Here is a 24,372-nt window from a genome sequence, read left to right on the forward strand (position 1 = left end):
ATCCCGTCGTAGTGGTGTCGCGTGGTAGCGGTATCATGTTGTAGTGGTTTTGCTTGGTAGCGGTATCATGTTGTAGTGGTTTTGCCTGGTAGCGGTATCGTGTTGTTGCAGTGTTGCGTGGTAGCGGTATCGTGTCGTAGTGGTTTTGCATGGTAGCGGTATCCCGTCGTAGTGGTGTCGCGTGGTAGCGGTATCACGTCGTAACGGTTTTGTGGGGTAGCGGTATCATGTTGTAGTGGTTTTGCCTGGTAGCGGTATCGTGTCGTAGCAGTGTTGCGTGATTGTGGTATCGTGTCGTAGTGGTTTTGCGTGGTAGCGGTATTGTGTCGTAGCAGTGTTGCATCGTAACGGTATCGCGTTGTTGCAGTATTGCGTCGTAGCGGCCGACATGTTGTAGCGGCGCGTAGGTCCGCCATCCAGAAGAAGGGAATGAATACCGACCACCTGGGACATGTTGCGGTGCTTCCTCCTTTACCTTCTGTCTACCTTTTCTGGCTCCTCAGGTTCACTAGCCGCCTTCTCCAGTTCCTTGTCCACCATAAGCCCAGAGCCCCTCCCCACTGTCACCACCTCTTCATCTTCATCCGAATATGAGGGGCTGCCAGCTTCCTTGAGTTTCATCCAATCAAAACAGAGGAAGAGGAGCCAACAGCAGGAGGAGGTGAGCAGGAGGAAGAGGAGGAGGAAGAACAACAAAGACATTTCAGAAAATGGACAACAGGAAAAGGAGGAAGACGAGGAGGAGGATGGGAGGTTTGTAGGGCGGATGGTGGTGTCCTTTAGAGGATCAGAAGAAGAAACGACTCTCATCACTTTGCACAGCTTCAACCACAGAAGAAGAGACAACGGAGGACTCACCCAGTCAGATGCAGCTTCCAGTACCCTCGTCAGGAAAAACGGTTGCAGGTGAGTGACACCTGTGTTCACTAGTGTGCCCCAGCAGACTGCTGTGTGCAGAGGGACGGGTTTTCTCCATTCAGCACACGGGGAATTGTTGACTGAAAGCTCATCACACACACTTATCATGTGTAGAGTTTAAAGCTAGCCTCTGAGAGCTTGCTTTAGATTTTATAATTTTCAGACTTCAGAAAAAAAATATTGATGAAGAGTGAACACAAAACCAATAATTGGTGTTCACGCTGCTGTAGAATAACTATGTTGGCACGGGGTTGCTTAAACCAGCATCAAGTACAGTTACAGTGGATGTAGTTGCTGCAATGTGACCGCAGACAAAGCGCTGTGCTCACTGAAACTGTAGCAGAGAGCACAGATTCACTTCTGTTCAGCCCACTTCTTTTCAATCCACTTCTATTCAATTCAATTCTATTCAATTCAATTCTGTTCAGCCCGATTCTGTTCAGCCCAATTCTGTTCAAATCACTTTTGTTCAATCCACTTCTTTTCGATCCACTTCTATTCAATTCAGTTCTGTTCAGCCCAGTTCTGTTCAATACAGTTCTGTTCAATTCTCTTCTTTTCAGCCCATTTCTGTTCAGTTCACTTCTGTTCAGCCCAGTTCTGTTCAATCCACTTCTGTTCAATCCACTTGTATTCAATTCATTCCTGTTCAGCCCAGTTCTGTTCAAACCACTTCCGTTCAATTCACTTCTTTTCAATTCACTTTTGTTCAGCCCAGTTCTGTTCAATCCACTTCTGTTCAGTTCACTTCTGTTCAATCCAGTTCTATTCAATTATTTCTGTTCAGCCCACTTCTGTTCAATCCACTTCTTTTCAATTCACTTCCCCTCAATCCACTTCTATTCAATTAATTTCTGTTCAGCCCAGTTCTGTTCAATCCAATTCTGTTCAATTCATTTCTGTTCAATTCATTTCTGTTCAATCCACTTCTGTTCGATTCACTTCTGTTCGATTCACTTGTGTTCAGCCCAGTTCTGTTCAATCCAGTTCTGTTCCATTTACTTCTGTTCAATTCACTTCTGTTCATCCAATTCTTTTCAATTAACTTCTGTTCAATTCACTTCTTTTCAATCCAGTTCTGTTCAATTCACTTCTGTTCAGCCCAGTTCTGTTCAGTCCACTTCCGTTCAATTAACCTCTGTTCAATCCACTTCTGTTCAATCCAGTTCTGTTCAATTCATTCCTGTTCAGCCCAGTTCTGTTCAAACCACTTCCGTTCAATTCACTTCTTTTCAATTCACTTTTGTTCAGCCCAGTTCTGTTCAATCCACTTCTGTTCAATTCACTTCTGTTCAATCCAGTTCTATTCAATTATTTCTGTTCAGCCCACTTCTGTTCAATCCACTTCTTTTCAATTCACTTCCCCTCAATCCACTTCTATTCAATTAATTTCTGTTCAGCCCAGTTCTGTTCAATCCAATTCTGTTCAGTTCATTTCTGTTCAATCCACTTCTGTTCGATTCACTTCTGTTCGATTCACTTGTGTTCAGCCCAGTTCTGTTCAATCCAGTTCTGTTCAATTCACCACTTTACAATCCACTTCTTTTCAATCCACTTCTGTTCAATTCACTTCTTTTCAATCCACTTCTGTTCAATCCACTTCTGTTCAGCCCAGTTCTGTTCAATTCATTCCTGTTCAGCCCAGTTCTGTTCAAACCACTTCCGTTCAATTCACTTCTTTTCAATTCACTTTTGTTCAGCCCAGTTCTGTTCAATCCACTTCTGTTCAATTCACTTCTGTTCAATCCAGTTCTATTCAATTATTTCTGTTCAGCCCACTTCTGTTCAATCCACTTCTTTTCAATTCACTTCCCCTCAATCCACTTCTATTCAATTAATTTCTGTTCAGCCCAGTTCTGTTCAATCCAATTCTGTTCAGTTCATTTCTGTTCAATCCACTTCTGTTCGATTCACTTCTGTTCGATTCACTTGTGTTCAGCCCAGTTCTGTTCAATCCAGTTCTGTTCAATTCACCACTTTACAATCCACTTCTTTTCAATCCACTTCTGTTCAATTCACTTCTGTTCAATCCACTTGTATTCAATTCAATTCTTTTCAGCCCAGTTCTGTTCAATCCACTTCTGTTCAATTCACTTCTGTTCAATTCACTTCTGTTCAATCCATTTCCGTTCAATTAACTTCCATTCAATTAACTTCTGTTCAATCCAGTTCTTTTCAATTCACTTCTATTCAATTAATATCTGTTCAGCCCAGTTCTGTTCAATCCACTTCCGTTCAATTAACCTCTGTTCAACCCACTTCTGTTCAATTCACTTCTGTTCAGCCCAGTTCTGTTTAATCCACTTCCGTTCAATCAACTTCTGTTCAAACCACTTCTGTTCAATACACTTCCGTTCAATTAACTTCTGTTCAAACCACTTCTGTTCAATACACTTCTATTCAATTCACTTCTGTTCAATCCAGTTCTGTTCAATTCACCACTTTACAATCCACTTCTTTTCAATACACTTCTGTTCAATTCACTTCTGTTCAATCCACTTGTATTCAATTCAATTCTTTTCAGCCCAGTTCTGTTCAATCCAGTTCTGTTCAATTCACCACTTTACAATCCACTTCTTTTCAATCCACTTCTGTTCAATTCACTTCTGTTCAATCCACTTGTATTCAATTCAATTCTTTTCAGCCCAGTTCTGTTCAATTCACCACTTTACAATCCACTTCTGTTCAATTCACTTCTGTTCAATCCACTTGTATTCAATTCAATTCTTTTCAGCCCACTTCTGTTCAATCCACTTCCGTTCAATTCACTTCTGTTCAATCCACTTCTTTTCAATCCACTTCTGTTCAGCCCAGTTCTGTTCAATCCACTCCTGTTCAATCCATTTCCGTTCAATTAACTTCCGTTCAATTAACTTCTGTTCAATCCAGTTCTTTTCAATTCACTTCTATTCAATTAATATCTGTTCAGCCCAGTTCTGTTCAATCCACTTCCGTTCAGTTTACTTCTGTTCAATCCACTTCTATTCAATTAATTTCTGTTCAGCCCAGTTCTGTTAAATCCAGTTCTGTTCAATTCACTTCTGTTCAACCCACTTCTGTTCAATTCATTTCTGTTCAATCCAGTTCTTTTTAATTCACATCTTTTCAATTCACATCTGTTCAATCCACTTCCGTTCAATCCACTTCTTTTCAATCCACTTCTGTTCAATTCACTTCTGTTCAGCCCAGTTCTGTTCAATCCACTTCTGTTCAATTCACTTTTGTGCAAGCCAGTTCTGTTCAATTCACTTCTGTTCAAGCCACTTATGTTCAATCCAGTTCTGTTCAGTTCACTTCTGTTCAATCCAGTTCTTTTAATTTTACTTCTGTTCAATCCAGTTCTGTTCAGTCCACTTTTGTTCAATCCAGTACTGTTCAATTCACTTCTGTTCAATCCAGTTCTGTTCAGTCCACTTTTGTTCAATCCAGTTCTGTTCAGTTCACTTCTGTTCAATCCAGTTCTTTTAATTTTACTTCTGTTCAATCCAGTTCTGTTCAGTCCACTTTTGTTCAATCCAGTACTGTTCAATTCACTTCTGTTCAATCCAGTTCTGTTCAGTCCACTTTTGTTCAATCCAGTACTGTTCAATTCACTTCTGTTCAATCCAGTTCTGTTCAAGCCACTTCTGTTCAATTCGCTTCTGTTCAATCCAGTTCTTTTAATTTCACTTCTGTTCAGTCCAGTTCTGTTCAATCCAGTTCTGTTCAAGCCACTTCTGTTCAATTCGCTTCTGTTCAATCCAGTTCTTTTAATTTCACTTCTGTTCAGTCCAGTTCTGTTCAATCCAGTTCTGTTCAATTCACTTTTGTTCAATCTAGTTCTGTTCAATTATGTTCAGTTTAGTTTAATTTAGTTCAGTTGAATTCATTTCAGTCCAATCCATAATCAATAGCCTGGTAAAGGAAAGCCAACTGATTGCATGGAATCCTGACTTGGACCCAGTGCTCCATCCTGAGGTGCACCAGGCGACGGTGGGAAGGAAAAACCTCCAGCAGCGAGGACGGCCATCGGCCTGGACCGGTCGGGGTGGAGAGGAACGGAGAGAGACCGGCATGATGCAGCTTTTATCCAGGAAGACCTGCTGAAAGGGGAGAAACATGTTCATGATGCTGTCACGTTTCTACATGAAGGATGAGGAGCAGAGAGATGAAGAGGAAGAGCTCAGTGCATCATCTTCAGCAGTCTGAGTCTGGCAGCATCACTAATAGACGGACAGACCCCCAAACTATCACGGTGTGTCCAGACCAAACGCTCAAAACGCTAAACGCTCACCACGGGTCACTAAACTGCCACTTTTGTGTTCAACGCCCAAAACACTCCTGCCGCTCGCTGCAGACAAGCGACGGGAAAGAGAGGAGGGAGGCGGAGCTTATCTTCCGGTCAGTCTGAATGATGGCGGATTCAGTAGCGAGACGGCATGGTTTTATTTAATAAATAGAGCTAGAGGACTTCGTCGTAGGGCAGTGATAGTCACTGTTAATGCAACAAGAGCCGCACTCAGCAGAGAGCCCCCCCCAACAAAGCGTTGCTAGGCAACGTATCCTGCTACGTTGCCAAATCAGTAACATTCAGCTTTTTAGCAAGGAATGGTTATCCTAAATATTACACGGAGTAACGGCATCTCAGCCCGTGTCTGGTTTCAGGAATCCTCCAGGAGCCGCGAGCTGATCGCTCCGATCGGTTAACGGCCCGCGTCGAGCGGCCAACGTTCAGCTTTTCCATCTCTGGCTTTTGACGCGCGTTCCCAAGGACCCATGGCAGGGGGAGGAGCCAAGACAGGGGAGTGGCCAAGATAGGAGGGGCCAAGTCAGGTGGAGGAGCCAAGAAAGGAGCAGGTGTCAAGAAAGGGGGAGGAGACAGGGTGTTGCTAGCTCCTTAACATTACCTAGCCCAGCTTTAAATCCAAAGCTTTTCTTTGTCAAAGCAGACTTTGCTTGTGTTAAATGGAGTTGGTCCAGTGGGAAAATCACGTGGTGAACCTGCAGTAATCCACAAAGCTGAAGCGGAAAGCTAGGAAATGTATCCCTGAAATTCTTCACCGTGACACAATTCTACCGTATTACAGCATAGCGAAGCCACCGGAAATCATTATGAACCCTGGGCTAAAGTTCCAGAACACAGGACACAAAGTAGACTGACTCTGGACAGAGTCCTTTGGCCAATCAAGACAACACACAGAGCATGGATGTAAATGTACAGTACTCAGCTTCTGTGAAAGAGCTTTATAATAAAGGTTGTTGAGTCATACTCAAATTAATTCTTCTCTTCTTGTTTTTCAGTTCCTCATCCCAGCATGCTTTGCACATCCACCAGTCATCCCACAGTATTGTGACTTATGACCAACTGGAGGCCTCCTCTGGCCAGTGGTGTTTTTCTAACATGACCCCACCCTTCTCCCTGTCCACCAGCCACAGTACTTTCAGTCTGTGGCTGAGTTCTGCCCCCTTCCTCTCCTTTAACCATGCCCCCATGCTTCACCTGTCACATGTTGCCATAGAGACAATGTTGGAATGGGGGCGAGGCAGAGTATGCTGCACTCCCCTGCGACCCCTGAGGGACTGGACGGCTCCACCTAGCCTGAGCAGTGACCACTGGTATTTAAATGAACCTGATTAAAATTCATGAAGCAGCTTCTTAAACCAAAACATTTAGAAGAACAACAGACTGATTCACTGTCACCTTCATCTTCACAGCTACGTACGAAAGACAACGACCAGGTAACAACATGTCTCTTAACACGCAGTAACACGTCTCCAGCGTACAACAGATCTCCAACATGTAACAACACGTCTCCAACATGTAATACCACGTCTCCAACATGTAACACCACGTCTCCAACATGTAACACCACGTCTCCAACATGTAACACCACGTCTCCAACATGTAACGACACGTCTCCAACATGTAACACCACGTCTCCAACATGTAACACCACGTCTCCAACATGTAACACCACGTCTCCAACATGTAACACCACGTCTCCAACATGTAACACCACGTCTCCAACATGTAACGACACGTCTCCAACATGTAACACCACGTCTCCAACATGTAACGACACGTCTCCAACATGTAACACCACGTCTCCAACATGTAACACCACGTCTCCAACATGTAACGACACGTCTCCAACATGTAATACCACGTCTCCAACATGTAACACCACGTCTCCAACATGTAACACCACGTCTCCAACATGTAACACCACGTCTCCAACATGTAACGACACGTCTCCAACATGTAACACCACGTCTCCAACATGTAACACCACGTCTCCAACATGTAACACCACGTCTCCAACATGTAACACCACGTCTCCAACATGTAACACCACGTCTCCAACATGTAACGACACGTCTCCAACATGTAACGACACGTCTCCAACATGTAACACCACGTCTCCAACATGTAACGACACGTCTCCAACATGTAACACCACGTCTCCAACATGTAACACCACGTCTCCAACATGTAACGACACGTCTCCAACATGTAACGACACGTCTCCAACATGTAACACCACGTCTCCAACATGTAATACCACGTCTCCAACATGTAACGACACGTCTCCAACATGTAACGACACGTCTCCAACATGTAACACCACGTCTCCAACATGTAACGACACGTCTCTTAACACGCAGTAACACATCTCCAACATACAACAACACGTCTCTTAACACGCAGTAACACATCTCCAACATACAACAACACGTCTCTTAACACGCAGTAACACGTCTCCAACGTGCAACAACACGTCTCCAACGTGCAACAACACGTCTCCAACGTGCAACAACACGTCTCCAACATACAGCAACACGTCTCCAACATACAGCAACACGTCTCCAACATACAGCAACACGTCTCCAACATACAGCAACACGTCTCCAACATACAGCAACACGTCTCCAACATGTAACACGTCTCCAACATGTAACACGTCTCCAACATGTAACACGTCTCCAACATGTAACACGTCTCCAACATGTAACACGTCTCCAACATACAGCAACATGTCTCCTACATGTAACAACACGTCTCCAACATGTAACAACACGTCTCCAACATGTAACAACACGTCTCCAACATGTAACAACACGTCTCCAACATGTAACAACACGTCTCCAACATGCAACACGTCTCTTAACACGCAGTACGTCTCCAACATGTAACAACACGTCTCCAACATGTAACAACACGTCTCCAACATGTAACAACACGTCTCCAACATACAGCAACACGTCTCCAACATACAGCAACACGTCTCCAACATACAGCAACACGTCTCCAACATGTAACACGTCTCCAACATGTAACACGTCTCCAACATGTAGCAACACGTCTCCAACATACAGCAACACGTCTCCAACATACAGCAACACGTCTCCAACATACAGCAACACGTCTCCAATATGTAACAACACATCTCCAACATGTAACAACACATCTCCAACATGTAACAACACATCTCCAACATGTAACAACACATCTCCAACATGTAACAACACATCTCCAACATGTAACAACACATCTCCAACATGTAACAACACATCTCCAACATGTAACACGTCTCCAACATACAGCAACACATCTCCAATATGTAACAACACATCTCCAACATGTAACAACACATCTCCAACATGTAACAACACATCTCCAACATGTAACAACACATCTCCAACATGTAACACGTCTCCAACATACAGCAACACGTCTCCAACATACAGCAACACGTCTCCAACATACAGCAACACGTCTCCAACATACAGCAACACGTCTCCAACATACAGCAACACGTCTCCAACATACAGCAACACGTCTCCAACGTGCAAAACACGTCTCCAACAGGCAAAAACACGTCTCCAACATGTAACAGCACGTCTCCAACATGCAGCACGTCTCCAACATGCAGCACGTCTCCAACGTGCAACAACACGTCTCCAACATGCAACACGTCTCCAACATGCAACACGTCTCTTAACACGCAGTAACACGTCTCCAACATACAACAACACGTCTCTTAACACGCAGTAACACGTCTCCAACATACAACAACACGTCTCTTAACACGCAGTAACACGTCTCCAACGTGCAACAACACGTCTCCAACATACAGCAACACGTCTCCAACATACAGCAACACGTCTCCAACATACAGCAACACATCTCCAATATGTAACAACACATCTCCAACATGTAACAACACATCTCCAACATGTAACAACACATCTCCAACATGTAACAACACGTCTCCAACATACAGCAACACGTCTCCAACATACAGCAACACGTCTCCAACATGTAACAGCACGTCTCCAACATGCAGCACGTCTCCAACATACAGCAACACGTCTCCAACATACAGCAACACATCTCCAATATGTAACAACACATCTCCAACATGTAACAACACATCTCCAACATGTAACAACACATCTCCAACATGTAACAACACGTCTCCAACATACAGCAACACGTCTCCAACATACAGCAACACGTCTCCAACATACAGCAACACGTCTCCAACATGTAACAGCACGTCTCCAACATGCAGCACGTCTCCAACATGCAGCACGTCTCCAACGTGCAACAACACGTCTCCAACGTGCAACAACACGTCTCCAACATGCAACATGTCTCCAACATGCAGCACGTCTCCAACATGCAACACGTCTCCAACATGCAGCACGTCTCCAACATGCAACACGTCTCTTAACACGCAGTAACACGTCTCCAACATACAACAACACGTCTCTTAACACGCAGTAACACGTCTCCAACGTGCAACAACACGTCTCCAACGTGTAACAACACGTCTCTTAACACGCAGTAACACGTCTCCAACATACAACAACACGTCTCCAACGTGCAACAACACGTCTCCAACATACAACAACACGTCTCTTAACACGCAGTAACACGTCTCCAACGTGCAACAACACGTCTCCAACATGCAACATGTCTCCAACATGTAACACGTCTCCAACATGTAACACGTCTCCAACATGTAACACGTCTCCAACATGTAACACGTCTCCAACATGTAACACGTCTCCAACATGTAACACGTCTCCAACATGTAACAACACGTCTCCAACATACAGCAACACGTCTCCAATATGTAACAACACATCTCCAATATGTAACAACACATCTCCAATATGTAACAACACATCTCCAACATGTAACAACACATCTCCAACATGTAACAACACATCTCCAACATGTAACAACACATCTCCAACATGTAACAACACATCTCCAACATGTAACACGTCTCCAACATACAGCAACACGTCTCCAACATACAGCAACACGTCTCCAACATGCAGCACGTCTCCAACATGCAACAGCACGACTCCAACATGCAACAGCACGACTCCAACATGCAACAGCACGACTCCAACATACAGCAACACGTCTCCAACATACAGCAACACATCTCCAATATGTAACAACACATCTCCAATATGTAACAACACATCTCCAATATGTAACAACACATCTCCAACATGTAACAACACATCTCCAATATGTAACAACACATCTCCAATATGTAACAACACATCTCCAACATGTAACAACACATCTCCAACATGTAACAACACATCTCCAACATACAGCAACACATCTCCAACATGTAACAACACATCTCCAACATGTAACACATCTCCAACATGTAACACGTCTCCAACATGTAACACGTCTCCAACATACAGCAACACGTCTCCAACATGCAGCACGTCTCCAACATGCAACAGCACGACTCCAACATGCAGCAGCACGACTCCAACATGCAGCAGCACGTCTCCAACATGCAGCAGCACGTCTCCAACATGCAGCAGCACGTCTCCAACATGCAGCAGCACGTCTCCAACATGCAGCAGCACGTCTCCAACATGCAGCAGCACGTCTCCAACATGCAGCAGCACGTCTCCAACATGCAGCAGCACGTCTCCAACATGCAGCGGCACGTCTCCAACATGCAGCACGTCTCCAACATGCAGCACGTCTCCAACATGCAGCACGTCTCCAACATGCAGCACGTCTCCAACATGCAACACGTCTCTTAACACGCAGTAACACGTCTCCAACGTGCAACAACACGTCTCCAACGTGCAACAACACGTCTCCAACGTGCAACAACACGTCTCCAACATACAGCAACACGTCTCCAACATACAGCAACACGTCTCCAACATACAGCAACACGTCTCCAACATACAGCAACACGTCTCCAACATGTAACACGTCTCCAACATGTAACACGTCTCCAACATGTAACACGTCTCCAACATGTAACACGTCTCCAACATGTAACACGTCTCCAACATGTAACACGTCTCCAACATGTAACACGTCTCCAACATGTAACACGTCTCCAACATACAGCAACATGTCTCCTACATGTAACAACACGTCTCCAACATGTAACAACACGTCTCCAACATGTAACAACACGTCTCCAACATGTAACAACACGTCTCCAACATGTAACAACACGTCTCCAACATGCAACACGTCTCTTAACACGCAGTACGTCTCCAACATGTAACAACACGTCTCCAACATGTAACAACACGTCTCCAACATGTAACAACACGTCTCCAACATGTAACAACACGTCTCCAACATACAGCAACACGTCTCCAACATACAGCAACACGTCTCCAACATGTAACACGTCTCCAACATGTAACACGTCTCCAACATGTAACACGTCTCCAACATGTAACACGTCTCCAACATGTAACACGTCTCCAACATGTAACACGTCTCCAACATGTAACACGTCTCCAACATGTAACACGTCTCCAACATACAGCAACATGTCTCCTACATGTAACAACACGTCTCCAACATGTAACAACACGTCTCCAACATGTAACAACACGTCTCCAACATGTAACAACACGTCTCCAACATGTAACAACACGTCTCCAACATGCAACACGTCTCTTAACACGCAGTACGTCTCCAACATGTAACAACACGTCTCCAACATGTAACAACACGTCTCCAACATGTAACAACACGTCTCCAACATGTAACAACACGTCTCCAACATACAGCAACACGTCTCCAACATACAGCAACACGTCTCCAACATACAGCAACACGTCTCCAACATACAGCAACACGTCTCCAACATGTAACACGTCTCCAACATGTAACACGTCTCCAACATGTAACACGTCTCCAACATGTAGCAACACGTCTCCAACATACAGCAACACGTCTCCAACATACAGCAACACGTCTCCAACATACAGCAACACGTCTCCAACATACAGCAACACGTCTCCAATATGTAACAACACATCTCCAACATGTAACAACACATCTCCAACATGTAACAACACATCTCCAACATGTAACAACACATCTCCAACATGTAACAACACATCTCCAACATGTAACACGTCTCCAACATACAGCAACACATCTCCAATATGTAACAACACATCTCCAACATGTAACAACACATCTCCAACATGTAACAACACATCTCCAACATGTAACACGTCTCCAACATACAGCAACACGTCTCCAACATACAGCAACACGTCTCCAACATACAGCAACACGTCTCCAACATACAACAAAACGTCTCTTAACACGCAGTAACACGTCTCCAACATACAACAACACGTCTCCAACATGTAACAACACGTCTCCAACATGCAACACGTCTCTTAACACGCAGTACGTCTCCAACATGCAACACGTCTCTTAACACGCAGTACGTCTCCAACATGTAACAACACGTCTCCAACATGTAACAACACGTCTCCAACATGTAACAACACGTCTCCAACATGTAACAACACGTCTCCAACATACAGCAACACGTCTCCAACATACAGCAACACGTCTCCAACATACAGCAACACGTCTCCAACATACAGCAACACGTCTCCAACATGTAACACGTCTCCAACATGTAACACGTCTCCAACATGTAACACGTCTCCAACATGTAGCAACACGTCTCCAACATACAGCAACACGTCTCCAACATACAGCAACACGTCTCCAACATACAGCAACACGTCTCCAACATACAGCAACACGTCTCCAACATACAGCAACACGTCTCCAATATGTAACAACACATCTCCAACATGTAACAACACATCTCCAACATGTAACAACACATCTCCAACATGTAACAACACATCTCCAACATGTAACAACACATCTCCAACATGTAACACGTCTCCAACATACAGCAACACATCTCCAATATGTAACAACACATCTCCAACATGTAACAACACATCTCCAACATGTAACAACACATCTCCAACATGTAACACGTCTCCAACATACAGCAACACGTCTCCAACATACAGCAACACGTCTCCAACATACAGCAACACGTCTCCAACATACAACAAAACGTCTCTTAACACGCAGTAACACGTCTCCAACATACAACAACACGTCTCTTAACACGCAGTAACACGTCTCCAACGTGCAACAACACGTCTCCAACATACAGCAACACGTCTCCAACATACAGCAACACGTCTCCAACATACAGCAACACATCTCCAATATGTAACAACACATCTCCAACATGTAACAACACATCTCCAACATGTAACAACACATCTCCAACATGTAACAACACGTCTCCAACATACAGCAACACGTCTCCAACATACAGCAACACGTCTCCAACATACAGCAACACGTCTCCAACATGTAACAGCACGTCTCCAACATGCAGCACGTCTCCAACATGCAGCACGTCTCCAACGTGCAACAACACGTCTCCAACGTGCAACAACACGTCTCCAACATGCAACATGTCTCCAACATGCAGCACGTCTCCAACATGCAACACGTCTCCAACATGCAGCACGTCTCCAACATGCAACACGTCTCTTAACACGCAGTAACACGTCTCCAACATACAACAACACGTCTCTTAACACGCAGTAACACGTCTCCAACGTGCAACAACACGTCTCCAACGTGTAACAACACGTCTCTTAACACGCAGTAACACGTCTCCAACGTGCAACAACACGTCTCCAACATACAACAACACGTCTCTTAACACGCAGTAACACGTCTCCAACGTGCAACAACACGTCTCCAACATACAGCAACACGTCTCCAACATACAGCAACACGTCTCCAACATACAGCAACACGTCTCCAACATACAGCAACACGTCTCCAACATGTAACACGTCTCCAACATACAGCAACACGTCTCCAACATACAGCAACACGTCTCCAACATACAGCAACACGTCTCCAACATACAGCAACACGTCTCCAACATGTAACAACACATCTCCAACATGTAACAACACATCTCCAACATGTAACAACACGTCTCCAACATGTAACAACACGTCTCCAACATACAACAACACGTCTCTTAACACGCAGTAACACGTCTCCAACGTGCAACAACACGTCTCCAACGTGTAACAACACGTCTCTTAACACGCAGTAACACGTCTCCAACATACAACACGTCTCCAACGTGTAACAACACGTCTCTTAACACGCAGTAACACGTCTCCAACATACAACAACACGTCTCTTAACACGCAGTAACACGTCTCCAACGTGCAACAACACGTCTCCAACATGCAACACGTCTCCAACATGTAACACGTCTCCAACATGTAACACGTCTCCAACATGTAACACGTCTCCAACATGTAACACGTCTCCAACATGTAACACGTCTCCAACATGTAACACGTCTCCAACGTGCAACCACACGTCTCCAACATGCAACACGTCTCTTAACACGCAGTACGTCTCCAACATGCAACACGTCTCTTAACACGCAGTAACACGTCTCCAACGTGCAACAACACGTCTCCAACGTGCAACAACACGTCTCCAACATACAGCAACACGTCTCCAACATACAGCAACACGTCTCCAACATACAGCAACACGTCTCCAACATGTCACACGTCTCCAACATACAGCAACACGTCTCCAACATACAGCAACACGTCTCCAACATACAGCAACACGTCTCCAACATACAGCAACACGTCTCCAACATACAGCAACACGTCTCCAACATACAGCAACACGTCTCCAACATGTAACACGTCTCCAACATGTAACAACACGTCTCCAACATGTAACACGTCTCCAACATACAACAACACGTCTCTTAACACGCAGTAACACGTCTCCAACGTGCAACAACACGTCTCTTAACACGCAGTAACACGTCTCCAACATACAACACGTCTCCAACGTGTAACAACACGTCTCTTAACACGCAGTAACACGTCTCCAACATACAACAACACGTCTCTTAACACGCAGTAACACGTCTCCAACGTGCAACAACACGTCTCCAACATGCAACATGTCTCCAACATGTAACACGTCTCCAACATGTAACACGTCTCCAACATGTAACACGTCTCCAACATGTAACAACACGTCTCCAACGTGCAACAACACGTCTCCAACGTGCAACAACACGTCTCCAACATGTAACACGTCTCCAACATGTAACACGTCTCCAACATGTAACACGTCTCCAACGTGCAACCACACGTCTCCAACGTTCAACCACACGTCTCCAACGTGCAACAACACGTCTCCAACGTGCAACAACACGTCTCCGTGTAACAACACGTCTCTTAACACGCAGTAACACGTCTCCAACATACAACAACACGTCTCTTAACACGCAGTAACACGTCTCCAACATACAACAACATGTCTCTTAACACGCAGTAACACGTCTCCAACATGTAACAACACGTCTCCAACATGTAACAACACGTCTCCAACATGTAACAACACGTCTCCAACGTGCAACACGTCTCCAACATGTAACACGTCTCCAACATGTAACACGTCTCCAACATGTAACACGTCTCCAACATGTAACAACACATCTCCAACATGTAACAACACATCTCCAACATGTAACAACACGTCTCCAACATACAACAACACGTCTCTTAACACGCAGTAACACGTCTCCAACGTGCAACAACACGTCTCCAACGTGTAACAACACGTCTCTTAACACGCAGTAACACGTCTCCAACATACAACAACACGTCTCTTAACACGCAGTAACACGTCTCCAACGTGCAACAACACGTCTCCAACATGCAACATGTCTCCAACGTGCAACAACACGTCTCCAACATGCAACATGTCTCCAACATGTAACACGTCTCCAACATGTAACACGTCTCCAACATGTAACACGTCTCCAACATGTAACAACACGTCTCCAACATTTAACAACACGTCTCCAACGTGCAACAACACGTCTCCAACATACAGCAACACGTCTCCAACATACAGCAACACGTCTCCAACATACAGCAACACGTCTCCAACGTGCAACAACACGTCTCTTAACACGCAGTAACACGTCTCCAACATACAACAACACGTCTCTTAACACGCAGTAACACGTCTCCAACATACAACAACACGTCTCTTAACACGCAGTAACACGTCTCCAACATGTAACAACACGTCTCCAACATGTAACAACACGTCTCCAACGTGCAACAACACGTCTCCAACATGCAACACGTCTCCAACATGTAACACGTCTCCAACGTGCAACAACACGTCTCCAACGTGCAACCACACGTCTCCAACGTGCAACCACACGTCTCCAACGTGCAACAACACGTCTCCAACGTGTAACAACACGTCTCTTAACACGCAGTAACACGTCTCCAACATACAACAACACGTCTCTTAACACGCAGTAACACGTCTCCAACATACAACAACACGTCTCTTAACACGCAGTAACACGTCTCCAACAGGTAACAACACGTCTCCAACATGTAACAACACGTCTCCAACGTGTAACAACACGTCTCCAACGTGCAACCACACGTCTCCAACGTGCAACCACACGTCTCCAACGTGCAACCACACGTCTCCAACGTGCAACCACACGTCTCCAACGTGCAACCACACGTCTCCAACGTGCAACCACACGTCTCCAACGTGCAACACGTCTCCAACATGTAACACGTCTCCAACATACAGCAACACATCTCCAACATGTAACAACACATCTCCAACATGTAACAACACATCTCCAACATGTAACAACACATCTCCAACATGTAACAACACATCTCCAACATACAGCAACACGTCTCCAACATACAGCAACACGTCTCCAACATACAGCAACACGTCTCCAACATACAGCAACACGTCTCCAACAGGCAAAACACGTCTCCAACATGTAACAGCACGTCTCCAACATGTAACAGCACGTCTCCAACATGCAGCACGTCTCCAACATGCAGCACGTCTCCAACGTGCAACAACACGTCTCCAACGTGCAACAACACGTCTCCAACGTGCAACATGTCTCCAACATGCAACATGTCTCCAACATGTAACACGTCTCCAACATGTAACACGTCTCCAACATGTAACACGTCTCCAACATGTAACACGTCTCCAACATACAGCAACACGTCTCCAACATACAGCAACACGTCTCCAACATACAGCAACACGTCTCCAACATACAGCAACACGTCTCCAACATACAGCAACACGTCTCCAACATGTAACACGTCTCCAACATACAGCAACACGTCTCCAACATACAGCAACACATCTCCAATATGTAACAACACATCTCCAATATGTAACAACACATCTCCAATATGTAACAACACATCTCCAACATGTAACAACACATCTCCAACATGTAACAACACATCTCCAACATGTAACAACACGTCTCCAACGTGCAACAACACGTCTCCAACATGCAACACGTCTCCAACATGTAACACGTCTCCAACGTGTAACACGTCTCCAACGTGCAACAACACGTCTCCAACGTGCAACCACACGTCTCCAACGTGCAACCACACGTCTCCAACGTGCAACAACACGTCTCCAACGTGTAACAACACGTCTCTTAACACGCAGTAACACGTCTCCAACATACAACAACACGTCTCTTAACACGCAGTAACACGTCTCCAACATACAACAACACGTCTCTTAACACGCAGTAACACGTCTCCAACAGGTAACAACACGTCTCCAACATGTAACAACACGTCTCCAACGTGTAACAACACGTCTCCAACGTGTAACAACACGTCTCCAACGTGCAACCACACGTCTCCAACGTGCAACCACACGTCTCCAACGTGCAACCACACGTCTCCAACGTGCAACCACACGTCTCCAACGTGCAACACGTCTCCAACATGTAACACGTCTCCAACATACAGCAACACATCTCCAATATGTAACAACACATCTCCAACATGTAACAACACATCTCCAACATGTAACAACACATCTCCAACATGTAACAACACATCTCCAACATACAGCAACACGTCTCCAACATACAGCAACACGTCTCCAACATACAGCAACACGTCTCCAACATACAGCAACACGTCTCCAACAGGCAAAACACGTCTCCAACATGTAACAGCACGTCTCCAACATGTAACAGCACGTCTCCAACATGCAGCACGTCTCCAACGTGCAACAACACGTCTCCAACGTGCAACAACACGTCTCCAACGTGCAACAACACGTCTCCAACATGCAACATGTCTCCAACATGCAACATGTCTCCAACATGTAACACGTCTCCAACATGTAACACGTCTCCAACATGTAACACGTCTCCAACATACAGCAACACGTCTCCAACATGTAACACGTCTCCAACATACAGCAACACGTCTCCAACATACAGCAACACGTCTCCAACATGTAACACGTCTCCAACATGTAACAACACGTCTCCAACATACAGCAACACGTCTCCAACATACAGCAACACATCTCCAATATGTAACAACACATCTCCAATATGTAACAACACATCTCCAATATGTAACAACACATCTCCAACATGTAACAACACATCTCCAACATGTAACAACACATCTCCAACATGTAACAACACATCTCCAACATGTAACAACACATCTCCAACATGTAACACGTCTCCAACATACAGCAACACGTCTCCAACATGCAGCAACACGTCTCCAACATGCAACAGCACGACTCCAACATGCAACAGCACGACTCCAACATGCAGCAGCACGACTCCAACATGCAGCAGCACGTCTCCAACATGCAGCAGCACGTCTCCAACATGCAGCAGCACGTCTCCAACATGCAGCAGCACGTCTCCAACATGCAGCAGCACGTCTCCAACATGCAACACGTCTCTTAACACGCAGTAACACGTCTCCAACGTGCAACAACACGTCTCCAACGTGCAACAACACGTCTCCAACGTGCAACAACACGTCTCCAACGTGCAGCAACACGTCTCCAACATACAGCAACACGTCTCCAACATACAGCAACACGTCTCCAACATACAGCAACACGTCTCCAACATGTAACACGTCTCCAACATGTAACACGTCTCCAACGTGCAACCACACGTCTCCAACATGCAGCACGTCTCCAACATGCAACACGTCTCTTAACACGCAGTAACACGTCTCCAACATGCAACACGTCTCTTAACACGCAGTAACACGTCTCCAACGTGCAACAACACGTCTCCAACGTGCAACAACACGTCTCCAACGTGCAACCACACGTCTCCAACGTGCAACCACACGTCTCCAACGTGCAACAACACGTCTCCAACGTGCAACAACACGTCTCCAACGTGTAACAACACGTCTCTTAACACGCAGTAACACGTCTCCAACATACAACAACACGTCTCTTAACACGCAGTAACACGTCTCCAACATACAACAACACGTCTCTTAACACGCAGTAACACGTCTCCAACATGTAACAACACGTCTCCAACGTGTAACAACACGTCTCCAACGTGTAACAACACGTCTCCAACGTGTAACAACACGTCTCCAACGTGTAACAACACGTCTCCAACGTGTAACAACACGTCTCCAACGTGCAACCACACGTCTCCAACGTGCAACAACACGTCTCCAACGTGCAACAACACGTCTCCAACATGCAACACGTCTCCAACATGCAACACGTCTCCAACATGTAACACGTCTCCAACATACAGCAACACATCTCCAATATGTAACAACACATCTCCAACATGTAACAACACATCTCCAACATGTAACAACACATCTCCAACATGTAACAACACATCTCCAACATGTAACAACACATCTCCAACATACAGCAACACGTCTCCAACATACAGCAACACGTCTCCAACATACAGCAACACGTCTCCAACATACAGCAACACGTCTCCAACAGGCAAAACACGTCTCCAACAGGCAAAACACGTCTCCAACATGTAACAGCACGTCTCCAACATGTAACAGCACGTCTCCAACATGCAGCACGTCTCCAACATGCAGCACGTCTCCAACGTGCAACAACACGTCTCCAACGTGCAACAACACGTCTCCAACGTGCAACAACACGTCTCCAACGTGCAACAACACGTCTCCAACATGCAACATGTCTCCAACATGCAACATGTCTCCAACATGTAACACGTCTCCAACATGTAACACGTCTCCAACATGTAACACGTCTCCAACATACAGCAACACGTCTCCAACATACAGCAACACGTCTCCAACATACAGCAACACGTCTCCAACATGTAACACGTCTCCAACATGTAACACGTCTCCAACATGTAACACGTCTCCAACATACAGCAACACGTCTCCAACATACAGCAACACATCTCCAATATGTAACAACACATCTCCAATATGTAACAACACATCTCCAATATGTAACAACACATCTCCAACATGTAACAACACATCTCCAACATGTAACAACACATCTCCAACATGTAACACGTCTCCAACATACAGCAACACGTCTCCAACATGCAGCAACACGTCTCCAACATGCAACAGCACGACTCCAACATGCAACAGCACGACTCCAACATGCAGCAACACGACTCCAACATGCAGCAGCACGTCTCCAACATGCAGCAGCACGTCTCCAACATGCAGCAGCACGTCTCCAACATGCAGCAGCACGTCTCCAACATGCAGCAGCACGTCTCCAACATGCAGCAGCACGTCTCCAACATGCAGCAGCACGTCTCCAACATGCAACACGTCTCTTAACACGCAGTAACACGTCTCCAACGTGCAACAACACGTCTCCAACGTGCAACAACACGTCTCCAACGTGCAACAACACGTCTCCAACGTGCAGCAACACGTCTCCAACATACAGCAACACGTCTCCAACATACAGCAACACGTCTCCAACATACAGCAACACGTCTCCAACATACAGCAACACGTCTCCAACATGTAACACGTCTCCAACATGTAACACGTCTCCAACATGTAACACGTCTCCAACGTGCAACCACACGTCTCCAACATGCAGCACGTCTCCAACATGCAACACGTCTCTTAACACGCAGTACGTCTCCAACATGCAACACGTCTCTTAACACGCAGTAACACGTCTCCAACGTGCAACAACACGTCTCCAACGTGCAACAACACGTCTCCAACATACAACAACACGTCTCTTAACACGCAGTAACACGTCTCCAACATACAACACGTCTCTTAACACGCAGTAACACGTCTCCAACGTGCAACAACACGTCTCCAACGTGCAACAACACGTCTCCAACATGCAACATGTCTCCAACATGTAACACGTCTCCAACATGTAACACGTCTCCAACATGTAACACGTCTCCAACATACAGCAACACGTCTCCAACATACAGCAACACGTCTCCAACATGTAACACGTCTCCAACATACAGCAACACGTCTCCAACATACAGCAACACGTCTCCAACATGTAACACGTCTCCAACATGTAACAACACGTCTCCAACATACAGCAACACGTCTCCAACATACAGCAACACATCTCCAATATGTAACAACACATCTCCAATATGTAACAACACATCTCCAATATGTAACAACACATCTCCAACATGTAACAACACATCTCCAACATGTAACAACACATCTCCAACATGTAACAACACATCTCCAACATGTAACAACACATCTCCAACATGTAACACGTCTCCAACATACAGCAACACGTCTCCAACATGCAGCAACACGTCTCCAACATGCAACAGCACATCTCCAACATGTAACAACACATCTCCAACATGTAACAACACATCTCCAACATACAGCAACACGTCTCCAACATACAGCAACACGTCTCCAACATACAGCAACACGTCTCCAACATACAGCAACACGTCTCCAACAGGCAAAACACGTCTCCAACATGTAACAGCACGTCTCCAACATGTAACAGCACGTCTCCAACATGCAGCACGTCTCCAACATGCAGCACGTCTCCAACGTGCAACAACACGTCTCCAACGTGCAACAACACGTCTCCAACGTGCAACATGTCTCCAACATGCAACATGTCTCCAACATGTAACACGTCTCCAACATGTAACACGTCTCCAACATGTAACACGTCTCCAACATGTAACACGTCTCCAACATACAGCAACACGTCTCCAACATACAGCAACACGTCTCCAACATACAGCAACACGTCTCCAACATACAGCAACACGTCTCCAACATACAGCAACACGTCTCCAACATGTAACACGTCTCCAACATACAGCAACACGTCTCCAACATACAGCAACACATCTCCAATATGTAACAACACATCTCCAATATGTAACAACACATCTCCAATATGTAACAACACATCTCCAACATGTAACAACACATCTCCAACATGTAACAACACATCTCCAACATGTAACAACACGTCTCCAACGTGCAACAACACGTCTCCAACATGCAACACGTCTCCAACATGTAACACGTCTCCAACGTGTAACACGTCTCCAACGTGCAACAACACGTCTCCAACGTGCAACCACACGTCTCCAACGTGCAACCACACGTCTCCAACGTGCAACAACACGTCTCCAACGTGTAACAACACGTCTCTTAACACGCAGTAACACGTCTCCAACATACAACAACACGTCTCTTAACACGCAGTAACACGTCTCCAACATACAACAACACGTCTCTTAACACGCAGTAACACGTCTCCAACAGGTAACAACACGTCTCCAACATGTAACAACACGTCTCCAACGTGTAACAACACGTCTCCAACGTGTAACAACACGTCTCCAACGTGCAACCACACGTCTCCAACGTGCAACCACACGTCTCCAACGTGCAACCACACGTCTCCAACGTGCAACCACACGTCTCCAACGTGCAACACGTCTCCAACATGTAACACGTCTCCAACATACAGCAACACATCTCCAATATGTAACAACACATCTCCAACATGTAACAACACATCTCCAACATGTAACAACACATCTCCAACATGTAACAACACATCTCCAACATACAGCAACACGTCTCCAACATACAGCAACACGTCTCCAACATACAGCAACACGTCTCCAACATACAGCAACACGTCTCCAACAGGCAAAACACGTCTCCAACATGTAACAGCACGTCTCCAACATGTAACAGCACGTCTCCAACATGCAGCACGTCTCCAACGTGCAACAACACGTCTCCAACGTGCAACAACACGTCTCCAACGTGCAACAACACGTCTCCAACATGCAACATGTCTCCAACATGCAACATGTCTCCAACATGTAACACGTCTCCAACATGTAACACGTCTCCAACATGTAACACGTCTCCAACATACAGCAACACGTCTCCAACATGTAACACGTCTCCAACATACAGCAACACGTCTCCAACATACAGCAACACGTCTCCAACATGTAACACGTCTCCAACATGTAACAACACGTCTCCAACATACAGCAACACGTCTCCAACATACAGCAACACATCTCCAATATGTAACAACACATCTCCAATATGTAACAACACATCTCCAATATGTAACAACACATCTCCAACATGTAACAACACATCTCCAACATGTAACAACACATCTCCAACATGTAACAACACATCTCCAACATGTAACAACACATCTCCAACATGTAACACGTCTCCAACATACAGCAACACGTCTCCAACATGCAGCAACACGTCTCCAACATGCAACAGCACGACTCCAACATGCAACAGCACGACTCCAACATGCAGCAGCACGACTCCAACATGCAGCAGCACGTCTCCAACATGCAGCAGCACGTCTCCAACATGCAGCAGCACGTCTCCAACATGCAGCAGCACGTCTCCAACATGCAGCAGCACGTCTCCAACATGCAACACGTCTCTTAACACGCAGTAACACGTCTCCAACGTGCAACAACACGTCTCCAACGTGCAACAACACGTCTCCAACGTGCAACAACACGTCTCCAACGTGCAGCAACACGTCTCCAACATACAGCAACACGTCTCCAACATACAGCAACACGTCTCCAACATACAGCAACACGTCTCCAACATGTAACACGTCTCCAACATGTAACACGTCTCCAACGTGCA

At 45.5% G+C, this 24,372-nt stretch overlaps 1 protein-coding gene across 1 annotated transcript in view; it reads left to right on the top strand.

The window, feature by feature from the left end:
• Positions 1–451: 451 nt before the first annotated feature.
• The window catches only part of LOC306768566 (uncharacterized protein), a gene marked incomplete at its 5' end in the record, with an annotated part of 77,544 nt that continues 53,623 nt past the window's right edge, over positions 452–24,372 (top strand). Inside the window, 3 exons of the mRNA XM_079256974.1 lie at positions 452–906; positions 6,199–6,513; positions 6,613–6,636. Coding sequence (XP_079113100.1) covers positions 452–906; positions 6,199–6,513; positions 6,613–6,636 — 794 coding nt within the window. The remainder of the gene's footprint in view (positions 907–6,198; positions 6,514–6,612; positions 6,637–24,372) is intronic.

Source organism: Telmatherina bonti (assembly GCF_933228915.1).
Source record: "Telmatherina bonti genome assembly, chromosome: 17".
NCBI lineage: Eukaryota > Metazoa > Chordata > Actinopteri > Atheriniformes > Telmatherinidae > Telmatherina > Telmatherina bonti.